We start from the raw sequence: 13,179 nt of genomic DNA, 5'->3' as shown, positions 1-13,179 counted from the left end.
TTCACCCTCAAATAAGCTCTTGCTTGACACCACTGAAGTCAAAAATGACGATGGTTTGTGCACTGCATGGCATCTGGGTCAGCACTTCCCTTGGAGTAACTGATTTATAAAATTCATTGTGTCACTGTGGTGCCAACAACTACTCAAATTGCTGATGCAAATTCAGTATGTTGCACCACAGTCATACACCAAACATGATGATCTTCCCTTTCGGTGGTGTCACATGGCTGTCTGGAGCTCAGTCCTCTTGCGACCATACCATCCTGTGACGACTGCTGCTAGCAGTGATGTACAGTGGCTGCTTTCTAGCAAGACCTTCTACAATATCACAGAAGGAACACACAGCTTCCCATAGCCCGATCACATGACCTCATTCAAACTCAGTGAGCTCTTAATAATGGCAATCTTTGAAATCTTACAGACATTTTTCACTGAAACTAACTAACTACATCAAGTCTCAAAGGCAACTAATGCTCATGACTGTAACAGCATGTATTTAAAGCAAATCTGATTTGCATCCTCACAGTGGCACTACTAGCATTACTCTAATGCAACTGGCATGAAATCTGAATAGATGTCATCTTTCAGATGTAGAAACATATCTACCATCTTTCAGTCACCCCACACAACTCCTTGGTGGTGAGATTTTCCCCCAATCAATGTGTTTCATCAATAAATTTACTAAGTTTGGAGAAAGTTCAGTACATTCATTCACTGTTATCAGAGTAAAAAAAATCATGTATTGAATGAAGGATAGAGTAATAGGGTTTAAAGCCCCATTGTAACATGCTCAGAATGTTCCAAGGATGGGAAAGGAAACTGTCCATGCCCTTTCAAAACAATCATCCTGGCCTTTACTTAGATCAATTTAGGGAAGTCAAGGGATGTACAATAGCTGTAAATAGTCATTATTCACAGTTTTATGATTATGGTCTGTGGTGTCTTTTTTTCCATAGCAGAAGCACATTCTTGCATTGTGGTGAAAGCTGCAGCCCACACACAAAATGGCTTTGGAAGAGAACATGATATATAGATACCAGATACTGGACTGTAGTTACTCTTTTCAGTCTCCTCAGGAGTTACACTTTGCATGTTGGCTTCTTGCCTACATACTCAGAATGTCCATTCAAAGAAAGTTGTTGATCAGTTACAAAACATGGCAATTTCATTGTTTCCAAATGGTCTAGATATGTGTCTTGTTAAGGCTGCTTTTTTTCCACTTATTTTCATCTTATTTGAAATGAATCATTCACTGTCCTTTCTGAATAATACACCTGATACCAAGACTGCCTAGGTAGAATTATTTTCTTTGGTAAATAGAACAGTGTCATCAACAAATTGTAGCATTTGACCATCTTAGTTTATATCAGTTACAAAAAAGAGAAATGATGAAACCTAGTGACATGCTACATTCTGACTTTTGCACCCGAGATGTTGCTTTTTGAAATGAAGCAATCCACTGTTTGCGTTTAAAGTAGCACTGAAGGGTAGCTGATACAGCATCTTTTTGAGTAAGGTCTTGTGGAGGATCCATTCTAATGCTTTGTTGAGATCACACATTGGAGTGGCACAGACTCCATCTCCTCAAATGACAATATTATTTTTAATCAAACAATGGAAAATCCAGGTTGAAATGTAACAATACCAGAGAAGGATTGTTGCTACTCACCATATAGTGGAAATGTTGAGTTGCAATAGGCACAACAAAAAGATTCACACAATTAAAGCTTTTGGCCATTAAGGACTTTGTCAACAGTAGACACAAACACAGACACTCATGCAAACACAACTTGCACACATGTCTGCAGTCTCAGGGAACTGAAACCACACTGTGAGCAGCAGCTCCAATGCATGATGGGAGTGGCAACAGGGTGGGGGTATTATTTTTATGAACTCTGGAGGGCACCCAGCATAGTTTGTTCACATTTGAAGAGTAGTTGTCTTTAAGTTACTAAGATAAACACATATGAGCAAAATCACAGTATATTCTTAGTTTAATTAAACATTGATAAAAGAAACTCACATCACATGAGCTAAATCACTGTTTAACTGATTGACAATAAAATAAACATTCATTACATCACATGGTTATGTGTACAAGGGTTACCCCACAGTTATGACCCACTCAAAGCATTAAACAGTGTAGCTGTTTCAGATCCCAGCCAACCACTTATTCAATTGCTAATTATCTCATAGACAACTGTCTCATTGTGGGACTGTGACACTAACTTGGAATCGGGGACATTTTCTCGCACAGATCATAATTTTTTTCTCATTTATCTAATTGTTTATTGTATATTACTGCTGCTTACTTTGATGTACCACAGCACAACCTAGCACTGTGTTAGCTGAGCAGTGGTGAAGGAGTAGGTATGGGCTTGAATTGTAAAACAACAGTGAAACAGTATAAGGCAAAGTTATTTGTGAATGGCGCACTTTATACATAGGGACACTTATTCAGCAGTTAACAAATCTAAAGCAGCTGTAGTTGCAGATTTCCCCTTTCAAAAATCATTTCTTGCATCATAGAGGAACTGTTTTCCTCAAAGTAAACCAAAATATAATTTTTATAACAAATTGCATTACTTTGGCTATGGCTGAAATGACTGATATTGGCTTTAGCTTGACATGAAACATGAGTCTCCATTTCTGTGAATTGTTATTGTCCATGATGGTTACTAGAAAGTCTCAGAAGATGCCTGTTGGTGAGTAACTCTTCATTATTGAAGCTAATGGCTGAGCCATTACAGTGATTCTGCATGCTCTGCATGTTTGTATGTTTTCACTATTTTCACTACATCATTGGAATGCGCCTTCTTCCAATTTCTAATTTTACAGTGTGCTTTTATTTATTCTGGTAGCTACATGATCATCTCCCAGGTCTGGAATTTCACATGCATTGTTTTCTATAACTTTAATAAAGTAGTCATTAATGTCATTGAGGCTACAAGCGGAATACTAGAACAGCAAGTTACATATTTATTGAAACACACCATTGCAAATACTTCGAGTTAAGTATTGTCAATTACCTTACTGTAATGAAATCTCATTAATACGATTTCCTGAATTGTTGCCTAGTGATCTGAGAAAGCAGGTTTCCTAGGCACTCTGCATTAGGCAAGTGAGCAAGACACAACAAACTTGCTACCACTTGATGTCTTATTGACATTTTCAAGCTCCCTCACATGGATACTTTCTTAACATCACACAAATAATGAATATAATATGCATACAAATGATCCACAGATGTAAGTGAGTCATGGAACGTGAAACTAACTAATCCCAACAAACCACTGTTCTTGCACGTTGTTTACATATGTAAAGGATATTAAAACTGTCAAAAGACTCAGATATGACCATGAAATGTGAACACGTGAGAGAGTTTTTCAAATTTAACAAGGTATGAAACAAAGTCTTTTGCAGTACCCCACTTGATAACAACCTTAAAGCCAAAATTGCAACAATGGAAATAAATAATTTCTATAGTCAGTGGCAAACATGATTTCTTTTCAAAAGAGCATTTATTGATTATGGGCCATGTGTTATTGGCACTTTTCCTTGTACGAGTAATTATGGGTGGTGTTGTGTAACATTATGTGAAGTACATTAAAAACACCTAACAGTTGCCAACTGGACACTGCAAAAAACAAGGAGAGTTATGGGAAATTCACTTTTCAGGTCAGTAAACTTATAATTACAGACTCATTATAGTGTTTCCATTTTTTTTCTTGTGGAATTTTATTTGTTGGGTATGGAGCAGAGGAAGTAAGCAATACTGCACACAGTAGCTGCAGCTCAGAGAGGGACAGTATGCTGAAACAAGATCTACCTCCCTCACACAAAGCAGGTGTCATACCTAAGCTTTCTGCTATGTCCAGACCACCTACAAAAGTAGATATGACACAATGGCAACAACTGCTTAAAAAAAGGAAGAAAACTGAAATTGAAAATTTCTTTCATAGAGATATGCTTATAATGACATTCCAAGCCACAGATAGCATATATGAAAAATGAAACATAGCATCCAACAACAGCTACCACAGTGTGTCTGCCCACATTATTGGTTGAGCACAGTGAAACACAAAACACTACAGATGAAGTTTTCTGACATTTTTACCATAATTACAATGCCCAGATGCCAAGAGAGAGAGCATGCACTGCAGGTTGCTAAGCTGTACATTTTTTCTAACTAAACACAAAACAGCAGAACAGATATTGTGATATTTTGGAGCCTAACATACTTAGTAATGGCTCCATTCTTGCTCTTAACATAGAGAGACAAATTTCTGCTCCTGCAATAACTTTTGAGAAACGATCACATTTGACAAAACACTTCGAGTCAATCATCACACACATCCAGGATGATGCTGAACAGTGTGACAGCTGTGTCAAAGGAAATGCACTAAATTTTTGTTTATGAAGGCTTCTATTACACAATTTCAAAAACATAAACATGATGTTTTGTTCTCAGAAGTACAAATTAACCAAGAATGGAAAAGAATAAAAATTAAAATTTGAATCTAATGTCCAGTTGATAGTGAGATCATAAGTGTTGGCCTCAAAGAAAATGAACAGAGATTTAGTAATGAAAGGGTTTGGCACTTGTTGCACTTAAAGTAGTTAATGAAACCATGGGATGATTAAGAGAACTAAAAAATTGATAGTAATGTCACTTCAAGCTAGAATATTTGTATGTTACATTCACTTAGTTGTATTTACCACTGTTTAATAACTATATTAATAATATAATTCTGACAGATCTAAGCTATGAAACATAAAGCACACATGTAGTAACTTTATAATATTTTAATGTACATACTCTTGTGTCTGCAAGTGCTGCAGTGTAACCAATGTATGAGACATAATAGCTAAGGCTGTTTCCAAATGATGCCTCTGACCATGAATGTGGAGTAGTGAGATGAACCAGCCACTGATCACCCATGTACTTTAATAAACTGAGTGGCCATGAGTAACTTTTTACATCATCACTGCAAAGTAATTTTACATGAGTTGCAGATACACATATAACAATTTTTATAGTATTGTTAATTCATAGCATTTTAGTCACTTCTAACTAATTGAATTGGGAGGGCTGAGAAAGAGAAGAAGCTACAGTCTTTGAAGAAAGTTAAAGAAACTGATGCGGTTAATTTTTTCAGCTAATGATTTATATCACTGATCTTGTTATTATGGATGTATAACCACTTAAATACCTACACCTTGTAACTTCATAATATTACAGAAGAGAGTAAAATGTTAATAGCATTTATAACTTCTTGTGACATCAAAGTACTTTATCATTGATTTTTAGGTAAAAAGAAAGTGTGTTCATAGTAATTCAAAAACTGACAAAATGCAGATTACCAACACCTCAAAATAGTCTCTTATTCATTTAGCTTTCTTCATTCATGAATCAGTGGATTGTTATCGACTCAGTGTGAGACCTAGCAAGGTGGGGGTTGTTGCAGTTGCTACAGCTCTTGTCATTAAATACAGTTAATTTTATTTTTTGCATTGTGCACATGATGCATATAGTATAGGTATGTGAAATGAATTAAGGGCAATGTTCAGAAAACTTTATTAGTCACTAAGTAATCTGATGATTTCTTACTTCAAAACAACATCTTTGGAAAGATGATTATCAATTTTACTCTGTATAGAAGATGTGGAGATGAGAATTTAATGAGCAAATAGTTAGTTGTTTGTAATGTACTTCAGTCAAAAGTCTCATGCTCCTCTTCTCAGGAAAGATCCTGATTTTCCATAAGTCATATGCAATTAAAATTCTCATCTTACAGACTCTTGAATTTTATTTATTTCCAAAATTTGGTTCATAAAATAAAGGGAAGGCAACTATTTTCTTATAGAGGACTGGTGCGTAGTGCACATAAACAAAAGAAAATAGTTAATGTTAGCTATTGGCTCTTGCTCTTTTCCATATAAGTACACACATTTATGCACATAAATACCCAGATCTACATGCCTGAGGTAGTGGCAAGAGCTTTATAGCTCTGATATTTTTGATTCTGAAAAAGCCCACTTCTTCGAGAAGAATTTGTTAGTTTTCCATTTATTTGATTTTCATATTTTCACCATTTCACAACTCCCTGTGGACATACACATGACACAACCTAGTTAAAATAACTTAATAGTTTTCCCATAACCCCACCCATAGTTAACAGAGTCATTATTTTTCCTATTGTAATTCTGTGGCCTCTAAATTTGCTCTCTTTTGTGTGAATAACCAGTGTGTAACTCCATATTTTGAAATTTATTCTTGCACATGTCCCTGATCAGCTATGCAAATATAAACATCTCCATGTGATTAGCAGTCGTTGTGGAATTATCAGTTGGCAATAGTCCTGCAAAGACTGAAAAAGTCTGTTTCAATTATTTTGTTAAAATAATTGAGGCCATTGATGTTGTATTTTGTGATTATCAGGCTGGTTGTTGGTTGATTCACTAAGCAATCTGGCCATTTGTCAAGCACTGAATCACATGTTGCTAGGTACCAAATTCTTCAGTTCATATTTTCACACTGTATGTTACGAATAACACTTATAAATGAAATGACAGTCTTCAATACACCATACGTGATATCTGTACTTACTTAACATCATAACAGTTGGCTTCTGTTCTCCAAGTCAGCAGAGTGACGACATACCATAATTACAACCAAGTTTGAAAATACTCAGCAATCCAAAAGCAGATAACACTCAATCTAGTCTAATAATGGGCATCTGTATTACTGCAGAATATAAACAATGTAAATTGATGAAATACATAATTTGCAAAGTCTCCTGTTACAAAAAGTAACTACCACTTTAACAACTGACACCTTTCCAGGAAGCTTAGGAGAGGAGGTATCCTGAACATATTTCATCAAACTTGCTGGGTTGTGTGATTATTGAAACACAAGCATTTAAATTATGTTGCATTTCTTAATTCTAAAACAAAGTCACACAGTAAAATTTTTAAAACCACTATTCCTTTCAGATTTTTGCACCAGTAAAATAATACACAACAATTAAAAATCCTCTACCAGAGAACATCACACTTTAATTTATAAATTTGTGTATCAAATTTATGGAACAACTTCAAAGTTCAAATTAGCTGTACTAGTAAAAAGAAATATAAATTATTTTTCCATACAAAAACAAAGATTACATAACTATTAGTAGTAGTAGTAGCAGTAGTTTATTCATCCAGTGACAACGTACACTGTATGGATTTTGTCAAAGAACATAGTATAGCAAAAATAAGGTAAGGGTGCACAATTTCCTACATAATAATTCATTGTACCCATCACAATATTTTTGGGCAATACAACTTTGATTACTGTAATAATATAAAATTATGAGCAGGATCTTTACATGAAATATATTACAAGTAAATAATTGATTTAAAAATTTTGTTCTCAGCCTTTTACATGAAATACATTATAGGCCCTAATTAAATGTTTGATGAAACACTTTTGTTCAGAAAAATTAACATTGAGGCTGTGGCAAACATTTAATTTATGGTGCTATTAACACACAACCAAAAAGGCCTTGCTGTGTTGGTACTGTGAACGGTTGAAAGCAAGGGGAAACTAAGGCCGTAATTTTTCCCGAGGGCATGCAGCTTTACTGTATGATTAAATGATGATGGCGTCCTCGTGAGTAAAATATTCCAGAGGTAAAATAGTCCCCCATTCGGATCTCCGGGCGGGGACTACTCAAGAGGATGTCGCTATCAGCAGAAAGAAAACTGGCGTTCTACGGATCAGAGAGTGGAATGTCAGATTCCTTAATCGGGCAGGTAGGTTAGAAAATTTATAAAGGGAAATGGATAGGTTAAAGTTAGATATAGTGGGAATTAGTGAAGTTCGGTGGCAGGAGGTACAAGACTTCTGGTCAGGTGACTACAGGGTTATAAACACAAAATGAAATAGGGGTAATGCAGGAGTAGGTTTAATAATGAATAGGAAAATAGGAATGCGAGTAAGCTACTACAAACAGCATAGTTAATGTATTATTGTGGCCAAGATAGATACGAAGCCCACACCTACTACAGTAGTAAAAGTTTATATGCCAACTAGCTCTGCAGATGATGAAGAAATTGAAGAAATGTACGATGAGATAAAAGAAATTATTCAGGTAGTGAAAGGAGACAAAAATTTAATATTCATGGGCGACTGGAATTCGAGTGTAGGAAAAGGGAGAGAAGGAAACGTAGTAGGTGAATATGGATTGGGGCTAAGAAATGAAAGAGGAAGCCGCTTCGTAGAATTTTGCACAGAACACAACTTAGTCATAGCTAACACTTGGTTTACAAACCATGAAAGAAGGTTGTATACATGGAAGAACCCTGGAGATACTAAAAGGTATCAGATAGATTATGTAATGGTAAGGCAGAGATTTAGGAATCAGGTTTTAAATTGTAAGACATTTCCAGGGGCAGATGTGGACTCTGACCACAATCTATTGGTTATGACCTGTAGATTAAAACTGAAGAAACTGCAAAAAGGTGGGAATTTAAGGAGGTGGGACCTGGACAAACTGAAAGAACCAGTGGTTGTACAGAGTTTAATGGAGAGCATAAGGGAACAATTGACAGGAATGGGAGAAAGAAATACAGTAGAAGAAGAATGGATAGCTCTGAGGGATGAAGTAGTGAAGGCAGCAGAGGATCAAGTAGGTAAAAAGACGAGGGCTAGTAGAAACCACTGGGTAACAGAAGAAATATTGAATTTAATTGATGAAAGGAGAAAATATAAAAAGGCAAAAATGAAGCAGGCAAAAAGGAATACAAACGTCTCAAAAATGAGATCAACAGGAAATGCAAAATGGCTAAGCAGGGATGGCTAGAGGACAAATGTAAGGATGTAGAGGCTTATCTCACTAGGGTAAGATAGATACTGCCTACAGGAAAATTAAAGAGACCTTTGGAGATAAGAGAACCACTTGTATGAACATCAAGAGCTCAGATGGAAACCCAGTTCTAAGCAAACAAGGGAAAGCAGAAACGTGGAAGGAGTATATAGAGGGTCTATACAAGGGTGATGTACCTGAGGACAATATTATGGAAATGGAAGAGGATGTAGATGAAGATGAAATGGGAGATATGATATTGCGTGAAGAGTTTGACATAGCACTGAAAGACCTAAGTCGAAACAAGGCGCCAGGAGTAGACAACATTCCATTAGAACTACTGACAGCCTTGGGAGAGCCAGTCCTGACAAAACTCTACCATCTGGTGAGCAAGATGTATGAGACAGGCGAAATACCCTCAGACTTCAAGAAGAATATAATAATTCCAATCCCAAAGAAAGCAGGTGTTGACAGATGTGAAAATTACCAAACTATCAGTTTAATAAGTCACAGCTGCAAAATACTAACACGAATTCTTTACAGACGAATGGAAAAACTAGTAGAAGCCGACCTGGGGGAAGATCAGTTTGGATTCCGTAGAAATACTGCAACACGTGAGGCAATACTGACCTTACGACTTATCTTGGAGGAAAGATTAAGGAAAGGCAAACCTACGTTCATAGCATTTGTAGACTTAGAGAAAGCTTTTGACAATGTTGACTGGAATACTCTCTTTCAAATTCTGAAGGTGGCAGGGGTAAAATACAGGGAGCGAAAGGCTATTTACAATTTGTACAGAAACCAGATGGCAGTTATAAGAGTCGAGGGACATGAAAGGGAAGCAGTGGTTGGGAAGGGAGTAAGACAGTGTTGTAGCCTCTCCCCGATGTTATTCAATCTGTATATTGAGCAAGCGGTAAAGGAAACAAAAGAAAAATTCGGAGTAGGTATTAAAATCCATGGAGGTAATTTGTAATTATATTTCTCTTGGCAGTCTCTATTTTTTTTTGAAAATATGGATAAGAAAGCTATTTTTCTATAGTTTCCCACTTCATATATATTACCCTTTTTATACTATGGTTTTATTTTTGAAATTTTTAATTTTTGTTGGGATGCCCCTTCTGTTAATGATATGTTCATGATATGTGAGAGTGCTTCTGCTATGACACAAGCACATTTAATTATGACTGAAACTACTACCTTGTTAATTCCAAAGGACATTTCATTCTTCATTGTTTTTATTATCTTAAGGACTTTATTTGTGGGACATAGCAATATTGAATTACCACTTTGCTCTCTTTCAACTGAGGTACTACTATTACTAACAAAGTTTTTACTCAGATTGGGTGGAGTGTTTATGAAGCAGTTGTTTATGTAACTCGCTAGAGTACCATTTCTGAGTAACAAACCACCATCATCTTTTAATACAGTGTCATCTTGCTTTTTAACACTTTTGTTTGTTTCCTTTCTTACTATATTCCATATTGATTTTGACTCGTTTGCTGTCTCTATTACTTTGACATTGCACATTGTCTTGGTTGTTTTAATTGCCTTCTTATAAATTTTCTTACATGTCTTAACATATTCTGCAAAGTGTTCATCTTGCTTGTCTTTTCTCAGTTGATTGAGAAGTTTTAGCTTTTGGCTGGATACTCTGAGAGCAGGTAGTATCCTTGGCTGCTGTTCTTTGGCATGACATTAATTCTTGTCAGTTTTTTTGGAAAACACATCTCAAATGTGGATATGAAAGTATTATAATATTCATTGAATGATTTATCAGTTGATGATTTTGAGAATACATCTTCCCAGGTTTCTTTTCCTAACGATTGAATAACAATATTAACGTTTTCTGGGTAGAAGTGCTTTTTTATGCCCACTTGTATTTAACCACCTCAGGTACAAAGAAATTCATGCATGTTATTAATGTGTTGTGGTCTGAAAGCCCTAAGTTTATATTTTGTGCTTCAGTAACATCATTTTAGATATTAGGGACAAAGATAACTCTGTTGTTCTAGTGTCTTTTCGCTTAATTTTCAATTAACAGGTTGATGTTAAAATTCCCACATAGTAATACGTTCACTCAGAGACGCTGACTTGAAAGTATTTTTTTTTTGGGGGGGGGGGGGGGACAAGAATCATTTTATTAGGTACTACATTTGACAGATAACTTTGCGTTTCCATCTACTTGTTCGACACTCCAAACCAGTCCTATTTGCAAATGACACCAGTGCATTGATTGAAAGTGGAAATAGACAGGCTCTTAGGCTGTATGCTGAAGTCACAAATGAAAAGATGTCAGAGTGGGTTGTGAGAAATAGGCCACTGATTAAGACTTAAAAAAAAAAACTAGAAAAAAACGCTACTATACAATTCCACACACAGCAAAATTAAAAATCCATTAAAACCAAAATTTCTTTGGAAAACCAAAAAATTAAGTGTCACTGAAACAAAATTGCTTTGTTTACTTACAAGACTATCTGAAATGGAATTCTCACATCACATTCTTAAATTCTAAGCTACCGGTATCTAAAATGACCTACGTAATCAGAATTATATGTTGCAACACAAATACTGAAGGATGGAGGTGTATTATGTTCGCATACTTTCCCTTTTGAGTTATGACATCATATTCTTGGGAAATTCCCCTCACAGCATAACAACTTTCAAGAAACAAAAAAAGATTGTGAGGATAATGAAAAACGCAAACAGCTGAAAATCATGCAAACTACGATTGGCTGGCGACTAGCCCCTACCCCTCGGCTCACTGAAACATCAATCACAGTGTCATTACAGTCAGAGTATAGGTCAGTAGTGGTACAAAACAAATACATAAATAAAGTTGAAGAAACATACCTTAATTTTTGATGGCAAATGTACTCCTCCTCAGATAATTCCTGCATATGAACTCGGCACATATGGTATTAAATGAAAGAAGACCGAGCTTGTTTACTAAAAATTATAACTTCCCTCCGTTATTTATCAGTGCAGGGGCTTGCAATACGTGGGCATACTGATGAAACAAGTAACTTCGATGTGAAGATAACTAGCTACTTTTAATATGGCTACAGCGCGAAACTTACAAATGGACATCCCACGATGTGCAAAACGAAATTTTGGCCATTTTAAGTTATACACTTCTTAGAAAATTATTGGAGGATATCAAAAGTGCAGAGTATTTTGCAATAATAGCAGACGAAACAACAGACATAGCCACCAAAGAGCAATTTAGTATCTGTATAAGATTTGTTGATGCTTCGCTAGAGATAGAAGAATATTTTTTAGGGCTATACTTAAGCTAAGGCTCTGTTTGATATTATTATCGACATTTTAAGACGATTTGATTTGCCTACATCTAATTGTCGGGGCCAATGCTTTGACGGTTCAGGTAATATGGCCGGATTATACAATGGTGTCCAGGCAAAGTTTATGGAAATGGAGAAGAGAGCTATGTTTGTGCACTGCCTTGAATGTTATGAAGGACTTAATACATTTTGTGAGTGAGTCACCTAAAAGATTAGATCTTTTTGCTCACCTGAAGGCAGATGCCTCTACAAACCACTCTCTCCTACAAGGTGGGCTGTAAGATACTTGCCAATGTCTTCATTTTGTCCGACTATACAGAACTTAAGGAATTTTTTCTAAATGTTTCAAGAAATGACAATTCAGACACTGGGGCCAAAGCAAACGGCTTTTTTATTGGTATGCAGACATATGATATCTTTCTAATGTTATCACTTTTGGTAAAACTGTTTGGTCACATTGATACTGTTAATATAGCACTACATAGGAAATCCCTACACTTAGAGGAGGCCAATAAGATGATTTCCACTCTTGTAACTTCTATTAAATTTATGAGAAACAATTTTGAATCATTCTGGGGTGAAGTAACTTCAAAATGTCAGGATATGAATGTTGATTCCCCAAAATTACTCCATAAAAGAAAAGTCTGTAAGAAATATGATGACTCCATCAATTCATCTGTAGAACCATTCACCGAAGTACGTGACAAATATAGAAGATTGTATTATGAAACAATGGATACATCCATCAGCTTCTTGGACTCATGGTTCAGAACTCATTCATTCATGTTTGTAAATCAAATTGAACAATTTCTTCTTAGTGATAACAAACATTCATTTAATATTTTATCTTTCTATGAATCAGGTATAGACAAAGAATGCTTGCTTCTCCACCGAAGCATGTTTCATGAGATTATCCAAAGTAGTGATTCTACGAATATTAGTTCGTTGGATGACATAGTGAAATACCTAAAACAGGAAAACCACCTGTTTCACCTACTGCCTGAACTAGTGAAATTCATACATGT

At 35.7% G+C, this 13,179-nt stretch overlaps 1 protein-coding gene across 1 annotated transcript in view; it reads right to left on the bottom strand.

Moving 5' to 3' along the window:
• Window positions 1-13,179, bottom strand: part of LOC126269609 (thyrotropin-releasing hormone-degrading ectoenzyme-like) — a 253,127-nt gene that overhangs the window by 166,618 nt on the left and 73,330 nt on the right. Inside the window, exon 9 of the mRNA XM_049974005.1 lies at window positions 4,820-4,988. Coding sequence (XP_049829962.1) covers window positions 4,820-4,988 — 169 coding nt within the window. The remainder of the gene's footprint in view (window positions 1-4,819; window positions 4,989-13,179) is intronic.

This window comes from Schistocerca gregaria, chromosome 1 (assembly GCF_023897955.1).
Source record: "Schistocerca gregaria isolate iqSchGreg1 chromosome 1, iqSchGreg1.2, whole genome shotgun sequence".
Classification (NCBI taxonomy): Eukaryota; Metazoa; Arthropoda; class Insecta; order Orthoptera; family Acrididae; genus Schistocerca; species Schistocerca gregaria.
Note: the sequence above shows the minus strand (reverse complement) of the source record. Positions and strands in the feature narration are given on the sequence as shown.